Raw genomic sequence first — 19,973 nt, forward strand, 5'->3', positions numbered from 1 at the left:
ATGACCCAAGGTTTTGCTCGGAACAGCTGCACAATAGAGATGGAGAAGATGAGGGAAGGACAGGTTTGGAAGGCATCAGGAGTACTACAAATGCAGGATGAATGAACGAAAATGAATGAATGAATCACTGAATGTCTTCTTTCTCCCAGGACTGAAATAAAAGTCCTCTCGCTCAGGGAGCGCTTTATGTGCCCAGGGCCAGCGCTGGAACGTCCCCCTCAGAAAAGCAGGTAGCGGTTCCTTTAAGGAGGCCTCGTCCTGCCCCCAAGAAGCCCCGCCCGGGAAATGTCACGTGACCCTTGGTCTCGCAGTAGAGGCGGAACACCGGGCGGTTTGAAAGCCCGGCGCGCACCGCGGGAGCGGCGGTTCGCCTGTCATTGCGATGTCGGTGTTGCGGCCGATGGACAAGCTGCCGGGCCTGAACACGGCCACCATATTGGTAGGCGTCAACAGCCGCGACTCCCCCGCCCGCCCTTCCTCCTAAGCTGCGCCTCCGCTCTCCGAGCTCTCCGAGGTGCCTGGCGCGGGCTATTCTGGCAGGGGTGTGGTGGGCGGGAGAGTCACGCTCTGAACCAATCGGAATAGCGGTCCTCTTGAGGCCGAGGGACGTGTCCACCAATAAGTGCGCGGCAGACTCTTTCCCAGTTTCTGATTGGTGGGACGGATGGGCGGGGAGACCGCGCGCGGCGGGGTGCGGGGTGTGAGGTGTCCAAGACTTGGTTTTCCTGCGTGGCGGGGTCTGGCCTCCCGGAGAGACGAGGCCATCCGAGGGAGGGTCCGGAGAGGTCGTGAGTGCAGACCGGACAGGACCGGAGCAGGTGCCAACCTCTGATCCTCACCCGTGCCTTCTGTAGTCGTCTCGGTAAAGGGCGCCTCGCGTGCTGGAGCCGGAATCTTGGGGTGCAGCTGTCTTGAGTCTGTGGCCTGATCCCCAGGCCCTCTAGCGGGACTGCTATGCCCTGGTATCAGTCCGTCGCCTTTGCTCTCTGCGCAGCTGGTGGGCACAGAGGATGCTCTTCTGCAGCAGCTGGCCGATTCGATGCTCAAGGAGGACTGTGCCTCGGAGCTGAAGGTGTAAGTAACCTTATGCCCAGGGTGTCCGATCGCTGACCTGGGCGCGAGGGAGAGCGAGGTGGGGGTGAGGGGACCGCCAGAGAGGCGGGCGCCAACCTCTGGGCGCCCTAACGCGTGATCTGGCCCCGATTAAGGTATCCTACACCACTCTCTGTCACACACTTGTTCTACTTTTCTCTAGCACTTGGCACCGTAAGAAATTTCCTTGTTCTCTGGTTTGTTTACTTGTTAACAGTCTGCCACCCTGAGGGACCCCAAGGTCAGCCCCCTTGAGGACAGGGACTTTGACGTTCGCTCCCTGGGGATTCCCCAGTGCCTTGACCAGTACGTGGTACCAAGTAGATGCTCACACAACCCCCAAATTTGGAGAAAAGCTGACTGAAAAGTTTATTTTGTTTCCTTTTTCTAAATGAAAAAGAGTAGAAACAGCTGCTGAGGGGAGTCAAGTGACTGAATGTGTGTGGGTGTTATTCTCCTGATAGAAAGATAGCTCCAGGGCTCTATACTGAAGGAGAATGATCCTGATCTAGAGGGTATTTCCTGTATGGGAATTGGAAATGCCCCCTTACTAGTTAGAATAAGAACATAACCTTCCCCTTGAAATAAAGATTGTTCATAGGTCCATCTGTGCTCTGCCTATCTTGCCAGGCTCTTAGGCTGTAGAACATCAAACACATAACCACAAACCTCAAACCCATAGCTCAGAAATAGGAAAGGATTAAAAACAAAAGTAGTTTAATTAGCATCAGAGTAAATGGAAAATATGGGCACAGTTGCCTACCTTGAGCGAGACGGAAAGAAGTGTCATGGAAACCATTGCCAAAAAAGAGCAAGTCACATGGCATGCAAAAATCGGAAGAGGAAACCCCTCTGGAAAGAGGAGAACAAGTCTTTTTGAGTGCTTTTTGCCACTGAGACATTTAATAAGAATGCGGATTTTTAAAAGACGCATTCAAAGCCAAGTGATAACACAACAGAATGAGAGGAAAAGAGAGGTTTCAGAGCTAAGGGCAAAAAAAGATCAAAAAGAATACCATATAAGATCTATCTAATAAATATATAGAAACAACAAGGAGTAGAGAAGACTTGGTTGAAAACTTAATTATTTACAAAGACGAAAGATTTGAGAAGGTCACAGCAAAAGAGTTCAAAGTGTAATAGAAGAAAACTATTCCCAGGGTACGTATATCTTATTGCAGGAAAGGTGGATACAGAACACTTCCTGCAAGTTATAGCTTACCTAAGTCATTGAACCTCAAGAGTAAATAACTCTTCAGACTTTTAGGCAGGAAAAGCAAACCACCCATAAAGTCATCTGTTCATTCCATTGCCAGATATTTCCAGTTCTCTGCTATTTGGAGCATTTGGCAGGAAGCAGAATTGCACTTTTTTTTTTTTTTTTTTTTTTTTTTTTTAGGGCCACACCTGTGGCATAAGGAAGTTCCCAGGCTAGGGGTCCAATCAGACCTGCAGCCCCTGGCCTATCCCATAGCCACAGCAATGCCAGATCCAAGCCTCATCTTTGACCTACACCATAGCTCACAGCAACGCCGGATCCTTTAACCCACAGAGCAAGGCTGGGAATCTAACCAGGATCCTCATGGGTACTAGTCAGGTTTGTCACCACTGAGCTACAAAGCGAACTCCCAGGATTGCACTTTTCGACCTTTTATGGTTATTGGAACCCTGTGACTGATTCTGGCCAATGAGTTGTGAGCAAGAAAATGATTGTCTCTTAATTGCTAAAGTATTTAATTGCCCATGAGAGACACTCCTCAGTACCCTTTTCTGCTCCCTTGGCAACCAGCAATGTTCTAGAGTGGCAGCTGAAGCTGCCTTCATCAGCCGAAGCCCAAAGTTATGGTTAGAGCAAAATATAAATGTATATAACAACAGTAATAGTAGCAATATAAATGTACATTGATAAGTCTTGTCCAAATGGTAGGATAAATTATAAGAATGTTAATTTTCTCTTTTTTCTTAAAAGAGAAAAAATCCAATATAGATGAAATTAAAACATACAATTAAAAATGATAACCCACTAATTTTTTCATAATCTTTTAAAATTGGGTTCTTTCAGGAAATAATTTCTCATGGTTAAAAAGTAATTTATCCAGGGAGCTCCTGTTGTGGCTCAGTGGGTTAAGAATTTGACTAGTATCCACAAAGATTGCGGGTTTGATCCCTGGCCTTGCTCAGTAGGTTAAGGATCCGGCGTTGCCACAAGCTACAGTGTAGGTCACAGATGCAGCTCAGATCTGGCCTTTCTGTGGCTGCAGTATAGGCTGGCAGCTCCAGCTCCAGTTCAGCTCCTAGCCTGGGAACCTCCATATGACTCCATATGGCGCAGACCTAAAAAGAAAAAAAAAAAAAAAAGAGAGAAAAAATATAATTTATCTAAAGTCCATCTTTTTTTCAGTTCTACTTTAATTTACTTCCGTTAAATTCAAATAAAATCAATGCTATTATATTATTTTTAGATTATATCTACTGTATTTAGTGTCTGAATGCATTTACATTATGTACATGGAGAGATGTTTAGAAAAATACTCTAACTTTAATGGTAGTAACTTCTAGGTAACTGAACTCTTAAGGGTATATGTGGTTTTTTTTTTTTAACTTTGGAGCTTTTTATGCTTTTTTGGTATACTTGAATTATAAGCTGAAGGGAGAGGGCAGATAAGAAATAGAGATAATATATGGAAATTGGCAGAAGTAGAGGATTCAAAAACATTCTCTGGGTGGATATTTGACAACCTGAGACTGAGTCCAGATAAGAATGATGGGTAGGGGAGTTCCCTTCATGACTCGGCAGTTAATGAACCCAGCTAGGATCCATGAGGACTCAGGTTCGATCCCTGGCCTCACTCAGTGGGTTAAGGATCCGGCATGGCCATAAGCTGTGATGCAGGTCGAAGATGCAGCTTGGATCCCGAATTGCTATGGCTGTGGCATCAGCCAACAGCTGCAGCTCCAGTTCGACCCCTAGCCTAGGAACCTCCATATGCCATGACTGTGGCCCTAAAAACCAAAAAAAAAAAAAGAATGATGGGGGTGACTTGCCCAAGGTCACACAGCTGATCATTGACAGACCCCAAATTTGGGCCTACTTTTTTTTCCTTCCTTTTTTCTTTCTTGGCTACACTCATGGCATGTGGAAGTTCCTGAGTCTGGGATCAAACCCATGCTACAGAAGTGACAATGCTGGATCCTTAAGCCTCTATGCCACCTGGGAACTCCAGTCCTATAATTTCTTTTTTTTTTTTAATTTAGGGCCGTACCTGTGACATATGGAGGTTCCTAGGCTAGGGGTCAAATCGGAGCCTCCGCCATAATCACAGCAACGCCAGATCTGAGCCAAATCTTTGACCTACACTGCAGTTCTCGGCAACACCAGATCCTTAACCCACCGAGCGGGGCCAGGGATCAAACCCGAGTCCTCATGGCTACTAGTCGGGATTCATTACCACTGAGCCACAACAGGAACTCCTCCAGTCCCGCAATCTTTGTGGATACTAGTCAATTTCTTGTTTCACAGCCACTTGGCAAATTCCCTCCCCCTGCCCTCCAGCGTGACTCGGCCCCGGATTGACTTGATTGTGTTTGTCATCAACCTGCACAGCAAGCACAGGTAAGAGCTGGGCACCGGGGGCCACCAGGGCTCTGTAGACCTGGCTGAGGGGTGCGCCAGGACGTGGCCTCACTTGTGATGGGCAGATGAGGACAGCAGCAGAGGCTGCCTGGGGTGAACCTGGTTGGAGAGGAGCGAGGAGCCAGCAGGCCCCGCAAGATGTTTCAAAGACACTGGCAAATCCCAGCAGTGTCACCTGTCATTTAGCCAATGCTCTCTGAAGCCTACTCTGTGTCCCTGACAGCGGCCACACACACGGATGAAACAGGTCCCTGTCCTCAAGGTGCTCCTCGTCCTGCCTGGGCCTTTGAACAGACAGTTTTGTTACCTGGGATACGTCTGTCAAAGAAGGAAGCCTTGGGCCATGAGAGCCCACACAAGACCTCAGGGCTTAGGCCGAGGTAGACTTTCTAGTGGAGGTGACATCCAAACAGACTCCCAAGAGATAAGGAGGAGTTGGCCGAGTAACGAGGAAAGTGAGCAGAATGTTTCAGGTGAAGGGTTAGGGCACAGAGCGAGAGGATCGCTGTGCGTCTGGAGGCCTGTGCAGGGTCCCAGCTCAGTCTGGTGTGGGGCTGTGACCGTGGCAGCGTGTTGGTGCTTAGGGCCTGGCCTGGCCTGGCCTCTCCGTGGTGCTGGCAACCCTGGGGACAGGACTGCAGCCAGCCTGGGGCGTACAGGAGGAGGCGTACCCTCTCCCTCCTGGGGCACAGCAGGCTAAGGGCGGGACAGGACCCCACACAGGGACCAAGGCAATCACCTGGCCGTGAGGTGGGAGTTAAGGGGGTGGGGTGGGGGAATCACCTGAGAACCCAGGGGCAGAGACGCCAGATCCACATGGCATCAAGTCCAGATCACAGCAGCTGACCAGTTGGGGACGGTCAGCAGCAACCTGGGCCCGTGGTGGGGCCCAGAAAGGGCTGAGATCGGCTATGCTTGGCAGAGGGTCCTGGCTCAGCAGGGCCGTTGTCTGGGTGAGCTCTCTCTGTTCACTAGAAGGGACGCTGGCCCGGCTTTGGCGAGATCCTGCTCCAAAGCCACAGTTAGGGGCAGGGCCATCGTGGCTCTTTGCCTCAGGCCCTGTTCACTCTGGCCGAAACCTGACCGAGATGGTGTTTTGGCCAGGAGACAGCAGAGTCCTTCACCACCTGGACACCACTGAAGGAAAAAAGCCTCAACCCAAGAGGTCAGAGTGCTTTGTTTAGCAGAAAAGAGTATTTTCACACCTTTGATATGACTTAAAATTGCTGTAATCTTATTGGATTACATTTGTATTTATCACCATTTTAAAAAGACACACACGGTGACCCAGCCATTCCACTTCTAGCATCTGTCCTACCGAAACATTTTCTGGACGTGTAAGGATATGTGGGAAAGAATGTTCATGCAGCCTTCTTTTTTTTTCTTTTTCTTTGTTGGCTGCCCCACGGCATATGGCGTTCCCAGGCCAGGGATCAGATCCAAGCCGCAGTTGTGACCTAGGTCACAGCTGTGGCAACATCGGATCCTTTAACCTACTGTGCCCAGCTGGGGATCAAACCTGCCTCCTAGCACCATAGAGACGCTGCCAGTCACACTGCACCACAGCAGGAACGCCCATGCATCAGTCTTCGTAATGGTGAAAAACTGGAGGCCGTTTGTTTATTTATTTTGTCTTTTTAGGGTCACACCTGCAGCATATGGGTAGTCCCAGGCTGGGGGTCAAATCAGAGCTACAGCTACCGGCCTGCACCACAGCCACAGCGATGCCGGATCCTTAACCCACTGAGCGAGGCCACCAGGGCTGGAACCTGCGTCCTCTTGGCTGCTCGTCAGATTCGCTTCCGCTGAGCCATGACGGGAACTCCCTGGAGGCCGTCTAGATGTCCATCACAGGGAAGATGGTGTGTGGTACTGTGTGGTCGTTGCAAGGAATGTGACAAGGATGTTGAACCCAAGTAGACCCAACTGGATGCTTATACTATCACTGTCTGCATTTGCATACAAAAAAAATTCCGGGAGACTCACATCCCAGACTGTTGGCAGCAGTTATCTCCGGGGAGTTGGGACGGAAAGGGTGGTGCTGAGAATGGGGACCTTTTATTTGTTTGCTTAACACACCCATGTTTACTATTCGATTATTTTATGACCTTGAGTCCCATTGTCATTAAAAGTAGTTTTATCTATGTGTAACTGGGTCACTTTGCTCCACAGCAGAATTTGACAACATTGTAAATCAACTATGAGGTAAAAAAAAATTTTTTTAAAGTAGTCTTAAAAGAAGTGGAGTGACAGAGTCTTCCTCTAGGGCTGTTTCCTGTCACCCTCATCTCATTCTCTGGCCTCTCTGGGGTCCGAGGTGTGGGGGCCTCTGCTTTCTGTGCTGTGAGCTTTGTCCTCTGCTCTGTTTTCTCACCCTGCCACCCTAGCCTCCGGAATGTAGAGGAGTCCCTGCACCACGTGGACGCCACCTTCTTCCTAGGGAAGGTCAGCTTCCTTGTCACCGGCGGTAAGTGTCCCCCCCCGCCGCCTGCTGCTGCCCACCCCCCACCCAGGGCGAGCTGCCGCTGGGCCTATGGACTCCCTGCTAAGGCAGCCCGGGTGCTAGAAAGAACATGGGCTTGGGAGGGGGTTGGGATGGACGTGTACCCACTGCTGGGTATAAAATAGGACAGGTAACAAGGACCTACTGTCCAGCACAGGGAAATCCACTCGATACTGTGTAGTCACCTATGTGGGAAAAGAACCTGCAAAGGATGTGCAAATATGGATAACTGGCTTACTTTGCTGCACACCTGAAAACACAACTCTGTAAGTCACCTGTGCTCCAGTAAAATAAGGAGTTCCCGTTGTGGCTCAGTGGGTTAAGAACCTGACAGTGTCCGTGAGGATGCGGGTTCCATCCCCGGCCTTGCTCAGTGGGTGAAGGATCCAGCATTGCCTCAAGCTGCAGCATAGGTTGCGGATGCGGCTTGGCTCCAGTGTGGCCATGGCTGGGGTGTAGGCCAGCAGCTGCAGTTCTGATTTGACCCCTGGTCCAAGAACTTCCATATTCCTCATGAAAAGAAAGAAAAAAAAAAGAAAAGACCGTGGGCTTTAGAGTCTGACCTGTTGTTGATCATTATGAAGCAAATCTGAACTGATCATTCGGCCAAGTTAAATCCACTGAGGTAATAGCTTAGCGGTGCTTGGTGGCTCTCTGTGGCCTTCAGAGTAAAATCCAACCTCCTGGAGTTCCCGTCGTGGCTCAGTGGGTTAACGAATCCGACTAGGAACCATGAGGTGGCAGGTTCGATCCTGGGCCTCGCTCAGTGGGTTAAGGATCCGGTGTTGCCATGAGCTGTGGTGTAGGTCGCAGACGCAGCTCGGATCTGGCGTTGCTGTGGCTGTGGTGTAGGCCGGCGGCTACAGCTCCGGTTGGTCCCCTAGCCTGGGAGCCTCCGTATGCCGTGGGTGCGGCCCTCAAAAAGACAAAATAAATGAAATAAACTAAAACCCAACCTCCTGTAAAGGCACAAAGTATTTTGCAGTCTGGCCCCTGCCTTCCTGTCTAGTCTCATGTCCGATCCCTCTTCCGTTCTTTGGTTCAGCTTAGAGTTCTCTGGACAAGTCCCGCGTCCTAGCCATGTGGACAGTGGCGACAACAGCGTCCTCTGCCCTGAGCCCTCATTTGCGCCAGACACTCAGCGCCTTGCGTTTATGTCACTTAGTCCACAGCGGCCCTGCGCGGTCGGTACTGTTTTCTCCCTTCTGCAGCTGAGGAGGCCGGGCTCACGAGGTCGGGTAACTGCCCGGGCCCCGCAGCTAAAGAGCGTGCGGCTGAGCTGGATTCACAGCTGGGTGGTCGTGTTCCGGAGCCCGGGCCTCTCCTGCTTGTACCGCGGGGCTTCTCACACACGTCTTCCTCCTCTTGGCCCAGCCAAGCCCCATCTTCTGCCTCCTGAGGGCCGCCTTCCTGACCAGCCCCGCCGTCTGGGCCCTTGGGGCGCCCCTCCCACGCCTGCCTCGGCAGAGGGCACCCTGCTGGCAGAGGGCACCCTGCTGTCTGCCCGGCTGCTCCTTGCAGGGCGGCCCGGCCCAGACACTTCTCAGCGCCGCTGAGCGCGGGGACACCAGGTCACGTCCGTGTGTTCGTTCACTGACTCTCCAATAACTGAGCAGTAGACCCGTTACTGCCTCACTTCTTAGACGAGGAGCTCGTCCACAGAGCACCCTCTCCAGGCTCCTTCGGCTGCATCGTCCGATTTGGTCATCCTGGCTGCCCTGGTAACAAGGAGAACGGGATTGTCACCCACGACGAGATGCGTAAGAAACTGAGGCCCAGAGAGGGGAAGTGAATTGCTTCGCCCAGTGCTTCCCACTGCAGCCATCCGGGCAGAGATGACAGGCATGGCATTTTTTTTTTTTTTTTAAAGGGCCGCTCCTGTGGCCTATGGAGGTTCCCAGGCTAGGGGTTGAATTGGAGCTGCAGCCGCCGGCCTATACCACAGCCACAGCCACGCAGGATCCGAGCTGCATCTGCGACTCACGGCACAGCTCACGGCAACGCCAGATCCTTAACCCACTGAGCAAGGCCAGGGATTGAACCCGCGTCCTCATGGGTACTCGTCAGGTTCTTTACCCCGAGCCATGACGGGAACTCAGGCATGGCTTCTTTGCAGCCGGGCGGGAGAGCCACTGCAGCATTCACCGCAGCACAGTTGTGAAGCTGGCCCACACCTACCGGAGCCCCCTGCTCTTCTGTGACCTGGAGGTGAGCCCCCTGAGCGCGCGGGTGGGGCGGGGCCGTCACACGCAGGGGGCCCGCTGGGAATGCTTCTCGGGGGATCGCCAAGTACCCGAATGAAGGGGCCCCTGGTGTGGAGACAGGAATCCTGGCTTTCCCGCCCACTGCCCTCGGTGGGTCACCGTGAGCCTCGGGGCGCACACATGCAAAGTAGGGCGACGCTCTGCGGCTTCTGGAGCTGCTCTCGGACGCCAGGCACCATGACCTCTTGCTTTTGCTTTGCTCTCTTGACGCGTCCCTAAGTCTTGTATGTGGATCTGTGGGTCCACATTAGTACCTCATTCCTGCTGCGGAGTACGTGCCGTGAGGCCAGGTCTCTTGTCGACTCCTTTCCTCCCTGGATCGCAGACCTTGTCCGGTCCCAGCCCCGGGACAGGGGGTCCAGCAGGGGTGGGTGGTGGGCAGGTGGCTGGATGGGTACATGGTGTTGGTTCTGCCCTGACTTGCTCTGTTGGTGTTTCTCAAGAGGTGACACCTACCTGGGTGGGGAGCAAAGCAAATTTATTCTACTGGTGAATTTGGCTGTTCAGCCTCTCTGCAGTATGGCTGGGTCCTGATGACTTTTTGCTAAAGGGGCCTCAGGAGGAGTTGATGCTGCTCCCTCGGGGAAGTCTGCTGAGGGTTCCCAGGGCCTGGGCTGCCCCCACCCCCTGTGCACCAGGCCTGCTCAGTTGGTTTTGGAGCCTGTTTATTGGAGGTTGGTTTTAAAGATTTGCGTTCCTGCCCTGTTCTGGGTCTTGCACCTGTTCCCAAAGGCAGAGTGATGTACCGAGGGGACTGAGTCAGCACGTGGTCCCTCACCTCCATCCAGATCAGGGCTTCCTGCTCCGAGGGCTGTGGACCCCTCTGGGCTGAAGGGGGAAGAATTCAGGGGGTTTGTGGACTTGAACGAGAAAGCAATTACGTTGGGTTTTTTTTTTTTTTTCGGTCGTGCCTGTAGCATATGGAAATTCTCAGGCCAGGGATCGAACCTATGCCACAGCAGCGACCCAAGTTCAGTGACAACGCTGAATCCTTAACCCCCTGCACCACAGCAGGAACTCCAAAAAGTTCCTTCTTGTCCTCTCTAATCCCTGAGTGAAATGTAGCATCATGAGTGTTGGCAGAAGATGTGAGCGGCATTAAGCAGAATCTGCGTGTCAGCATCAGACACGGCAGACGTTGCTGGATCCCCTGGGGACGGGGCAGCTCGCATCAGAGCCGCCCTGCATCTCCTCGCTCAGTGCATCCATTAAGTGCCCGCCCTGCCCTGTCACACACGTGTGTTCCCTAGTCCCTCCAGAACCCCGACTAGACCACCACTCTGATCTCACAGAGGGGCCCAGGGCATGCCTGAAGGGCCTGCCACTGCCAGGCTTTCCTCACAGCAGAAGAGGCGGCGGGTCACAGTCTCAGGGCTAGTAAGTAGGCAGAAGAGCCGAGCTCATCTGCGAGCTGAATCCATCCTGTCTTCGCGGGCTGACTGTGGGCTGTCAGGTCCCCCACCCCTCCAGCCTTCCTTTTTTTGGCTCTAAAGGAGCACAGGGAAACCCCTGCTCCAGGACCAAGTGCGGTGGCTGGTCCCCTTTGCGATGAGCATGCCATTCTGCGTGTGGCCGAGAGGTGGCAGGCTGCACCCGGTCAGGGCTCATCCTCCAGCCCGAGACCACTCTCCAAAACCGTCTGTGGCCGACCTTCTGTTTCCAGCCATCAGACCTGGCACTCTGTCTCCCCAAGCACCTAGTCGGCACTCCTCATACCTGCGTTTTCCTTTTTGGGGCACGTCACGGGTGACAGGTGATAAGGTAAGGGCAGGAGGACTTAGGGACGCCTAGTCCCTGGCTCAGGTGACTGGTTAGGGGGCCCCCTTCCCGGGCTAGAGAGGGAGCAGGGGAAGGAGGAGGTGCTCTGACGCCCCCTGGAGGTCACGGAAGGGCATCTGAGCATCAGCGTTTGCTCTTCAGCAAACATTCATGGAGCATCTGGTTTGCCCGCACGAGCTGGTGCCAGGCCCTGGCACAGCCTTGCTGCCCCTACCGAGTCACACAGCCCTGGGGCCCACAGCCCTCGGAGGCCCTGCTATGGGAACCGCCCTCCGCCCAGTGAGGACCCCTCTCTGTCCGCCCCTCCTCTCCCTCCCAGGTGAGGGAGCCCCTGGGGCCTCTGCTACCCGGGCATCAGCTGGGACTGGCCCTGGTTCAAACCCAGGTTCTGCCGGCACTGTGTGTCTCTGGGCAGTTGACCTAACCTCGCCAGCCCTGCTGCTGAGCCTTCATTTCTTCCGGAGCAGGGGTCACGGTCTCTAGTGTCCCCGGAGGGGGTTTGGAGGGTTTGGAAGCTGAGGTTAGGTGTGGCGCGGACAGCTGTCCCCCCAGCCCCCTCTGGCAGCCAGGGGAGCAGGCTGCCTCACCGTCTTCTCTGCTCGTCCTCTGCAGATAGAAGACTTCCGAGCCACCATGGCACAGCGCCTGGTCCGCATGCTGCAGATCTGCGCCGGCCACGTGCCGGGCGTCTCGGCCCTGAACCTGCTGTCCCTGCTGAGGAGCTCCGAGAACCCCTCCCTGGAGGACCTGTGAGGGCCACCACCCTCGGGCCGCCCCTCCCCATCGCTTGGTCCGGCTCAGTAAACATTCACTGCTGCCGAAGACCAGCCAGGGCTTGGGAGACCCAGGTCACAGGCAGTCCCCTCAGGGCCCGGGGTCTCTGCGCTCCAGCTCCAGTGGGAGAACTGAGGTTGCGGGGGTGGGGGGGAGCCCAGCTGGCAGCACTCCAGCCGCCCATCCCATCCTCACCCCAGCAGAGCCCTGGGTCCTCGTCCACCTGACGTGTTACATCTCTGCTTAAGACTTCATCTGAACAAAGGATCTGTGGCTAAAAAAAGTTTGAAAATCACTGGTCTCATCCACCACTTTGATTCTGCAAATGAGAAAACTGACTCAGAACAATTACAAGTCAGGCAGCGAGAGCTTGGACTCTCGGGGCCCAATCCGACTCCACATCCTGGCCCTGCCAGCCCTGCCCACCTTTTTTTTTCTTTTCTGGCTGCCCCGTGGCACATGGAGCTCCCAGGCCAGGGATCAGATCTGAGCTGCAGTTGAGACCTAGGCCACAGCTGCAACAATGCCGAATCCTTAACCCACTGTGCCAGCCGAGGGATCGAACCCGCGTCCCAGCACTCCCAAGACACCGCCACTGATCTTGTTGCGCCCCAGAGGAAACTCTGGCCTTGTCATCCCTACAGGCCCTGCTTGTTGCCTCCTGGAGCCTCAGTTTCCCCAGGTGGAAAATGGAGGTCGTTCTGCTTCCTTGCCGCGTTGTGAGGGTTGAATGAAATAGTGCGGGTGATGCGCCCGGGTGGTTTTACCGCGTGCTTGTTTGCGTGCTGGATGTATTTTGTAATAAACATATTAAAGCTTGCACAGCGCCAGGTGAGCACCAAGTGAACAGTAATTTGGACTATTATTTGAAATCACGCAGAGCTAGTTTCAAAAACTGACACAATCCAGGAATTAGACTGTGACTTCTTAAATTGGCGAGAATTAAGTGAGAGAGTCTGGCCGGAGGGCTGGTTTCTGGGTTGATAGCAAGAGATTATGCAATGACTATTGCCTTCCTTCTCCTTTGGGTCTAATGGGAATTGGTGGGGATTCCCTTGCGGTGCATCGGGTTAAGGATCCGGTGTTGCCACAGCCGTGGTGCAGGCTGCAACCACAGCACGGATTCGGTCCCTGGCCTGGGAACTTCCACATGCCACGGGTGCAGCCAAAAAAAAAAAGTAATAGAAAAAAAATGAAGAATTTTTGGAGGTACTGGGTTACATTCCAGAGACCCTGGTAGCCAGGTCTGCTCTCCTGTGGGTCCCCTGTCACCAGCTGGGCCCGCACAGGGCGCTTTGGGGCTGAAGAGGACTGCTGGGAGAGGCCTCGGGAAGACAGCCAGGTCCTGGCTCCCTTGGAGCGTGACAGCGCCCTCCTACCTCCACCCAGCTTGTGCCCTCTGTCCTCAGGTCCCAGGACTGTCCCTGCGGGATGCCCTGGGCAGTGCCAGCACCACAGGGCCTCTGCGTTGACGTCACCGTGGCAGCTGCAGCCCATGCCCTTCACTGGGGCAGGTGCCATGAGAGTGGGGCCCACCTTTCTCTCCTCCTTGGGTTCCTTCCAGACCTGGCTCATCGCCCCACCCCGAGTGCTCAGTAAGGTTTGCAGACACCTGGCTGGTCTCCAGCAGCCCCCGGGGCCCCCGAGAACCCCAGATGCAGAGATTCTGGTTCAGGTCCCAGATGACACCCGAGCCTGGCGGAGCTTCACACTTTGCAGAGCTCACGTTCACACCTGCCGCCCTCCCAGCAGACCTGTGAGGCCGGCCGTGCTTCCCCATTTCAGCTGATGAAACAGATCATTGTCATCAGAGGCGCAGGCACAGTGACATAGCTCATCGGAGGCAGAGCCAGCTACTAGCCTCAGGTCTCTGCCATTTCTCTCGGCTTGTTCTCTCCTGCGCCTAATCACTGAACAAAGGTTTGGGCCTCTCTGCTGGGCCGGCCCTGAGCCGAGGGCACAGAAACAGTGGACACACAGGCCTGGTGCCAGATAAAGCATCTGGAAGTGCGGTCTCTTCAAACGTGGCTCCCACCTTCGGGGCCCCACTGGCATAGGGAGGCTTCGCAGAGGGGAGGATGGTGAGCAGAGAGGAGCACCCGCCACCCCAGGAGGAGGATGCTCCAGGCCTGGGGCTCCGAACACGAGGATCCACCAAGACATCCCTTGGCATTTGGGAGGGGTGGCCAGCTGCGCTGAGGTTGGTGGCTCCGGCGCTCCCAGAAACCAGCATTGTCAGCCCCTCAGAAGCCTGGACCATAAAGGGCAGGGCTGCAGGGCAGAGCCAGGGCCGGTGGAGGGCAGGGGCTGCGGGAGCATGATGTCCCAGCAGGCGAGGGCAGCGGTGTGGGCACAGCCCGCCTACCTCTTCTGGCCTTGTCATTTTGGGCTGGAGAGAAGCGGGGTCCTCTGCCTCCCCGCCTCCTCTCCCCCAGCCAGCACAGGGCACGCTCTCTCCCTGTCCCCGCTCTGGTCTCTCTGCCACATTTTCTTCGCCACCTGCTGCCATTTAACAAGAGAAATGGCACCACGTTCTCCAGCCGAGGCTCTGGGAGCCTTCCAAGTGCCAGGGTGGGGGCACACGGTGCTGTCACTGCAGCCAGTCCCAGCAAGCTCGGCGGGGCCGGTGACATTGTCCAGGAGACACTTGTGACCATGGGAAGTGATGGAAGGCCAGTCTTTATGCCCCTGTGGTGCCCGGCACTAGTACCTGGTGCTAGGGAGGGAGACAGGAGAGCCTGGTGCTTGGCTGTGTACTGATCTCACGAGCTCAGGCAGGTCACGTAGCCTCGGCATGCCTCAGTTTCCTCATCTGTGGAATGGGGTCAGGATAACTGATGCCTTTCTTCCCAGCTGGTTGTGAGGACTGAGAACAAGAAGGCTTTATTTTAAACATAAAACCTGGAGCAAATGGGAGTTCCCTCTGTGGCACAACAGGAACAGCAGTATCTTGGGAGCACTGGGACACAGGTTCGATCCCCAGCCCAGCACAGTGGGTTAAGGATCTGGCATTGCCTCAGCTGTGGTGTAGGTCACAACTGCGGCTTGGATCTGACCCCTGGTCCGGAAACTCCACATGCCACAGGGTGGCCAAAAAAAACCAGCTTGAAGCAAATGTAAGACTTCTCGGGCCGGCCACAGTCACAGGTGAAGGCGGTTATTGAGGGTGGGCTCGGCCCCCTGGGCTGCAGGTCCGAGTGGGTGGGCAGCGTGAGGCTCCTGGAGGATTTGCCCTTCAGCTGGGCCTGGGCACCGCGGGGTCCATGCCCTCCGAGGGCACAGCGGAGGGAATGGGTATTGGGGGCCCCGGCTGTGTGGACGAGGCATGGGGCTGCCAGACAGGGCAGGGCTTGATCAGGGTCACTGGTTCTTGTGTGCCCTGAGGCCCAAGGAGCTCGCATTCTCCGTAGGAAGCAGCCCAGACCCACGCATTCTGGCCCCAGTTCTGCCTTGTTATTTCCCAGCCCTGCCCAGGGGAGCAGGGCCTCCCGCAAGGAGGGGGTGCCGCAGCGTGGCACCTGTGTCTCCTCCACCCCTCAGCGAGCAGAGGCAGGGGCAGCCTGAGCTGTGGCTCCGGCAGGGCAGCCCGGCCGCAGAGGGGAAGTGATGCAGTGGGAAAGGACCCGGCCTTTGAGTCCCACTGACTTGGGGTCTGCGGCCAACATGCAGTGTGACCTGGGGCTGCTCACTTCCTGTCTCTGAGCCACATGGTCTGCTGCGGTTCTTGTGAGGCTCAGAGAAACTGAAGTGCCTGACGCCGCACCTGCACGGCTACGCCCTCCTCAGACGGTGGCCCAAGGGATGGCTGGTCGTGCCCGGGGTTGTGGTGGGTGAGGTGAGCGCCAGAGGTTCTCGAGATGCAGCCCTGCCACAGCTCGCCTCCCCCACACACACCCGGCTCTGGGCCAGGTCTACCTGGCAGGACTCCAGCACGGAGGGGCCTTTTCCAGAAGGAGCCTGCTGGCTTAGCAGCCCTTCCCTCAGTCTCCCCTGGGGCCGTAAAGCTGCAAGCAGAGAATCTTTGTGAAGGGACTTCTCAGACCCTTGGAGAGGCTGAGTGAGATGGTGTGGCGGGCTGCCCAGCCCTGCGCCCCCCCACCACATCTGCTGAGTCCCAACTGAGTGCGACCCCGTGGACTGGGGGGTCCCTGAGGAGCAGCTCTGGGAGGGAGAGTAGTGGGCAGTAGTCAGTGCCCCCAAGCTGGAGAGGAGGCAGGCTTCCTTGGTCCCCCTGCTATATCTGGGCGATGCCGACAACATCTGGGAGCCCTGTGAGCTAACATCTGGTGGCTGCTTGGCCTGACTGCATAATAGCCCTGCAAGGCCAGGCCGGTGGGGGGGGCAGTACTTGGTCCCCTTCTAAGCTGGACCCGGGTCCCCCCCCAACTCCAGTGTCATCGACCTACAGCTATTGTGTCGCGGGGGCAGGGATGGGAGCGCTCAGGGGCTGAGCGGCTGCCAGGCTCATCCCTTTGCCTTCTGAGCCTGCTTTGTTCTTTGTAAAGTAAGAATCGCGTTGTCACCTCCCCCCGCAGGGTGGAGGCGAGGGATGCAGGTGACATGCAGGGCGCAGGGCCAGGCAGGTGGGGGGCGGGAACGCTGTGCGCCGCCATCCTCCAGGCTGCGGGCCGACCCCTGGGCGTTGCCTGCACATTCGCAGACATCCCCAGGGGGTCGCTCACACGTCTGTCCCTCTCTTCCAAGGTCTCACAGGGCCTTGCCCAAGTCTCTGGCCCTCCTGCCACCCTTCCCTCCTGAATTTTTCTCTCCAGCGCTTGTCACCTTCTCACCTAGTACATGGTTTTAGTGTTGAAGTTTTGACTCTGTGGTTCCTTGCTGTCTCCCTAAGGACCTAGGACAATGGTGTCTGACGCACAGTAGGTCTCAGAAGGTATCTGGTGAGTGAATGGAGGTGTCTGCACATGGGGTCGGCCTGCGCCTTCAGGGCAGCCGCCGTGTCCCTCCTGTGTGGTGCCCTGAATGATGCCTGGGGGAGGGATGGCCCCTGCGAGGTTCCCTGCTCCTCCCCACCAGCCTCGCCACCCCTGCCCGCCACCTTACACCCCGCAGGCCTGGCCCAGGAGCTGGGGACTCCATTCCCTGTGGCTGTGAGGCCAAGGGTCAAGGTCTCCTTTCCCACCGCACTTGAAGGGGCCCTGTCTCCAGCCCAGGGCCACAGTGAGAGAAGTGCAGGGGCCGCCCTGGCCAGAACAGTGCTAGACGGCACGTGTGTGTGTGTGTGTGTGTGTGTGCGCATGAGTGTGTAAGAAGGGGCTTGAGGATCAGCAGATGAGGCCTGGGAGAGCCGGGCAGGGATTTTACAACTGCCTCCTGGGTGGGCACGACTTGCCCTTGCGCAGCCTGAGTTCCAGGGGAGAGGGACCCGGGACTCTCCGGCCTCCCCAGGACTCTGTACAGACCTCCCTGCCTCTCCCTCCCCCTCTCGGTGTCCAGAGGCCCAATGTCGCATCCTTCCCACTGTCCCCAGTGAGGGGGACTTTCTGGGAGTGTCCTGTACGTCAGAGCTAAATACACGAGAAAGACAAGGGGAACCCCTGCTCCGGGGGCACCCGGCCGCTGGGACAAAAGCAGGTGGAGCCAGAGAGCCAGCTCCCAGGACGGGCCTGGAGGAGCAGAGATGAAGGAACAGGTCACACCCTGAGGCCCCTCTGGGACCCACGAGACCTGTTTTTCTGTCTGCACGTATGGAATTTAAAGGCATAAAATAAGACTGGACTGAAAGATTCCAGCGTGAAAACAGACTCCCGCTGGGGACAGAGAGAACTGTCCCTTCTTAATCAGAGACCTCTGTGGTACTTGGGGTTCTTTTCATGAAAATGTGTCCGGGTATTACTCATAAAATGACAAATAAAACTAATTTTTAGGTACAGAACACATGTGTCTGCACTTTCACATCCAGATCTGGGCCTCTCTGCCCCCGGGGACCAGCCCTCCCTCCACGACATTGTCCTTGAGGCATGAAGGACACAGGCCGCACTTCACGGTCCGCTGGCCACAGACCCCAGCCCGGCCCCCTCGTAGGTGCTGGGTCATCCCTTTGGCCCTCAGAGCCCCAATTTCCCCAACTGAAAAACTGACGTCACGCTGGCACCTGTGTCAGAGCCATCGGGAGGGTGTTTTGTGGGGTATTTTGGGGACACGGATCAAGGGAGACTCCCTTTTCCCTGATAGACTTAAATTAATCATCTTAAAAAAAAAAAAAAAAAAAAAAAAAAAAACTCATCCAAGCACACAAACTTGAGAACACTGAGACATAAATTCAGTTAGAAGAGGTTTTCAGCAACAAAGCCCTTTTTTTTTCTACTTGGGCACATGTGAGCTGATGATATCAAATGATTTAAAGTAAAAACTTCTGGGGTTTTGTTTTTTTGTTTTTTTGTCTTTTTGCCATTTCTTGGGCTGCTCCCGCGGCATTTAGAGGTTTCCAGTCTAGGGGTTGAATCAGAGCTGTAGCCACCGGCCTACACCAGAGCCACAGCAACGGCGGATCTGAGCCACATCTGCAACCTACACCACAGTTCACAGCAACACTGGATCCTTAACCCATTGAGTGAGGCCAGGGATCGAACCCGCAACCTCATGGTTCCTAGTCGGATTCGCTACTCACTGAGCCACGACGGGAACTCCTCAAGTAAAAACTTTTGAAAGAACGAGGAACATTTGCTTGAACCACATTGATTTTTGAAACTTTAACTTCTCTCTCAGTCATAACTCATATTCAGAAAGTAACAGAGGAGTTCTCATCAAGGCTCAGTGGTTAACAAATCTGACTAGCATCCACGAGGATGCGGGTTCCATCCCCGACCTTGCTCAGTGGGTTAAGGATCCGGTGTTGCCATGAGCTGTGGTATAGGTCACAGACCCAGCTAAGATCCCGAGTTGCTGTGGCTGTGACTGTGGCTGTGGCCAGCAGCTGCAACTCCTATTCGACCCGTAGCCTGGGAACCTCCATATGCCGTGGGTGTGGCCCTAAAACAGAAAAAAGAAGTGATGTAGAAGATTTAAGTTTAGAAAATTAATAAACTTGGGAATTCCCTGTGGTGACGTGGCTTAAGGATCCAGCGTTTTCACTGCAGTGACTCAGGTCGCTGCCGTGGTGCAGGTTTGATCCCTGGCCCCGGGAACTTCTACATGCCACAGGCACAGCTCCCCACCCCCCAAAAAGTTAATAACCTTGACCTAAGAGCTATGTTAATGGAAAACACACTTGTGGTTGCCAAGAGGGAGAGGGAGGAGGGGGATGGACGGGGAGTTTGGGGGTGATAGATGCAAACTATTACCTTTAGAATGGATCAGCCATGGGGTCCTGCTGTACAGCACAGGGAGCTAGAGCTAATCACTTGGGTTAGAACATGATAGAAAATAATATGGAAAAAAGTATGTGTATATATGTATGACTGGGTCACTTTGCCATACAGCCGAAATGGACGGAACATTGTAAATCACCTATAATGAAGGTTTTTGTTGTGTCTTTTTTTAAGGAGCTATGTTAAAAAAAAAAAAAAAATACATTGAGGAGGCGTGCCCTTCGTGGCTCAGTGGTTAATGAACCCGACCAGCATCCATGAGGGTGCAGGTTCGATCCTTGACTTCGCTCCGTGGGTTAAGGATCCGCCGTTGCTGTGAGCTGTGGGGTAGGTCACAGACACGGCTCGGGTCTGGCGTTGATGTGCTCTGATTCGACTGCTAGGGAACCTCCATATGCTGCGGCTGTGGCACTAAAAAGACAAAAAAAACAAAACAAAAAAAAAAAAAACTTGAGGAATAACCTGACTTTTACTACATTGGTCTGAGGGTGAAATTTCTATTCTTCACTGCTAAGCTGTGGAAGTGGAGACTCGAGCACTCCCCCCTTCCCTATTTATTATTTATTTATTTATTATTTACTTATTTATTTATTTAGTCT

The 19,973-nt window shown here is 54.6% G+C and overlaps 1 protein-coding gene across 8 annotated transcripts; it reads left to right on the plus strand.

Moving 5' to 3' along the window:
• The first annotated feature begins 301 nt into the window (after positions 1-301).
• Positions 302-12,888, plus strand: CENPM (centromere protein M). 8 transcript variants are annotated; one of them, XR_014845214.1, is made up of 6 exons: positions 302-439; positions 995-1,074; positions 4,613-4,705; positions 7,114-7,193; positions 9,346-11,254; positions 11,885-12,888. XR_014845214.1 is itself a non-coding variant. In XM_021090974.2 (6 exons), the coding sequence occupies exons 2-6, from the start codon at positions 1,040-1,042 to the stop codon at positions 12,023-12,025; spliced, it is 441 nt and encodes a 146-aa protein (XP_020946633.1). In that variant the 5' UTR covers positions 302-514; positions 995-1,039; the 3' UTR covers positions 12,026-12,888.
• The last annotated feature ends 7,085 nt before the right edge of the window (positions 12,889-19,973 follow it).

The sequence above is a fragment of the Sus scrofa genome, chromosome 5 (genome assembly GCF_054392235.1).
Source record: "Sus scrofa isolate SSC_HxYL_T2T_F1_AM1 chromosome 5, Sscrofa_HxYL_maternal_Yorkshire_Landrace_v2.0, whole genome shotgun sequence".
Lineage (NCBI taxonomy): Eukaryota > Metazoa > Chordata > Mammalia > Artiodactyla > Suidae > Sus > Sus scrofa.

Bases quoted from the DNA above. Each gene is read 5' to 3' on its own strand.
- CENPM (XM_021090971.2), top strand. From the start codon at position 383: ATGTCGGTGTTGCGGCCGATGGACAAGCTGCCGGGCCTGAACACGGCC. The intron at 1,075-7,113 runs GTAAGTAACCTT...CTGCCACCCTAG, and splicing joins TGTGCCTCGGAGCTGAAGGT to CCTCCGGAATGTAGAGGAGT. The intron at 9,438-11,884 runs GTGAGCCCCCTG...CGTCCTCTGCAG, and splicing joins TGCTCTTCTGTGACCTGGAG to ATAGAAGACTTCCGAGCCAC.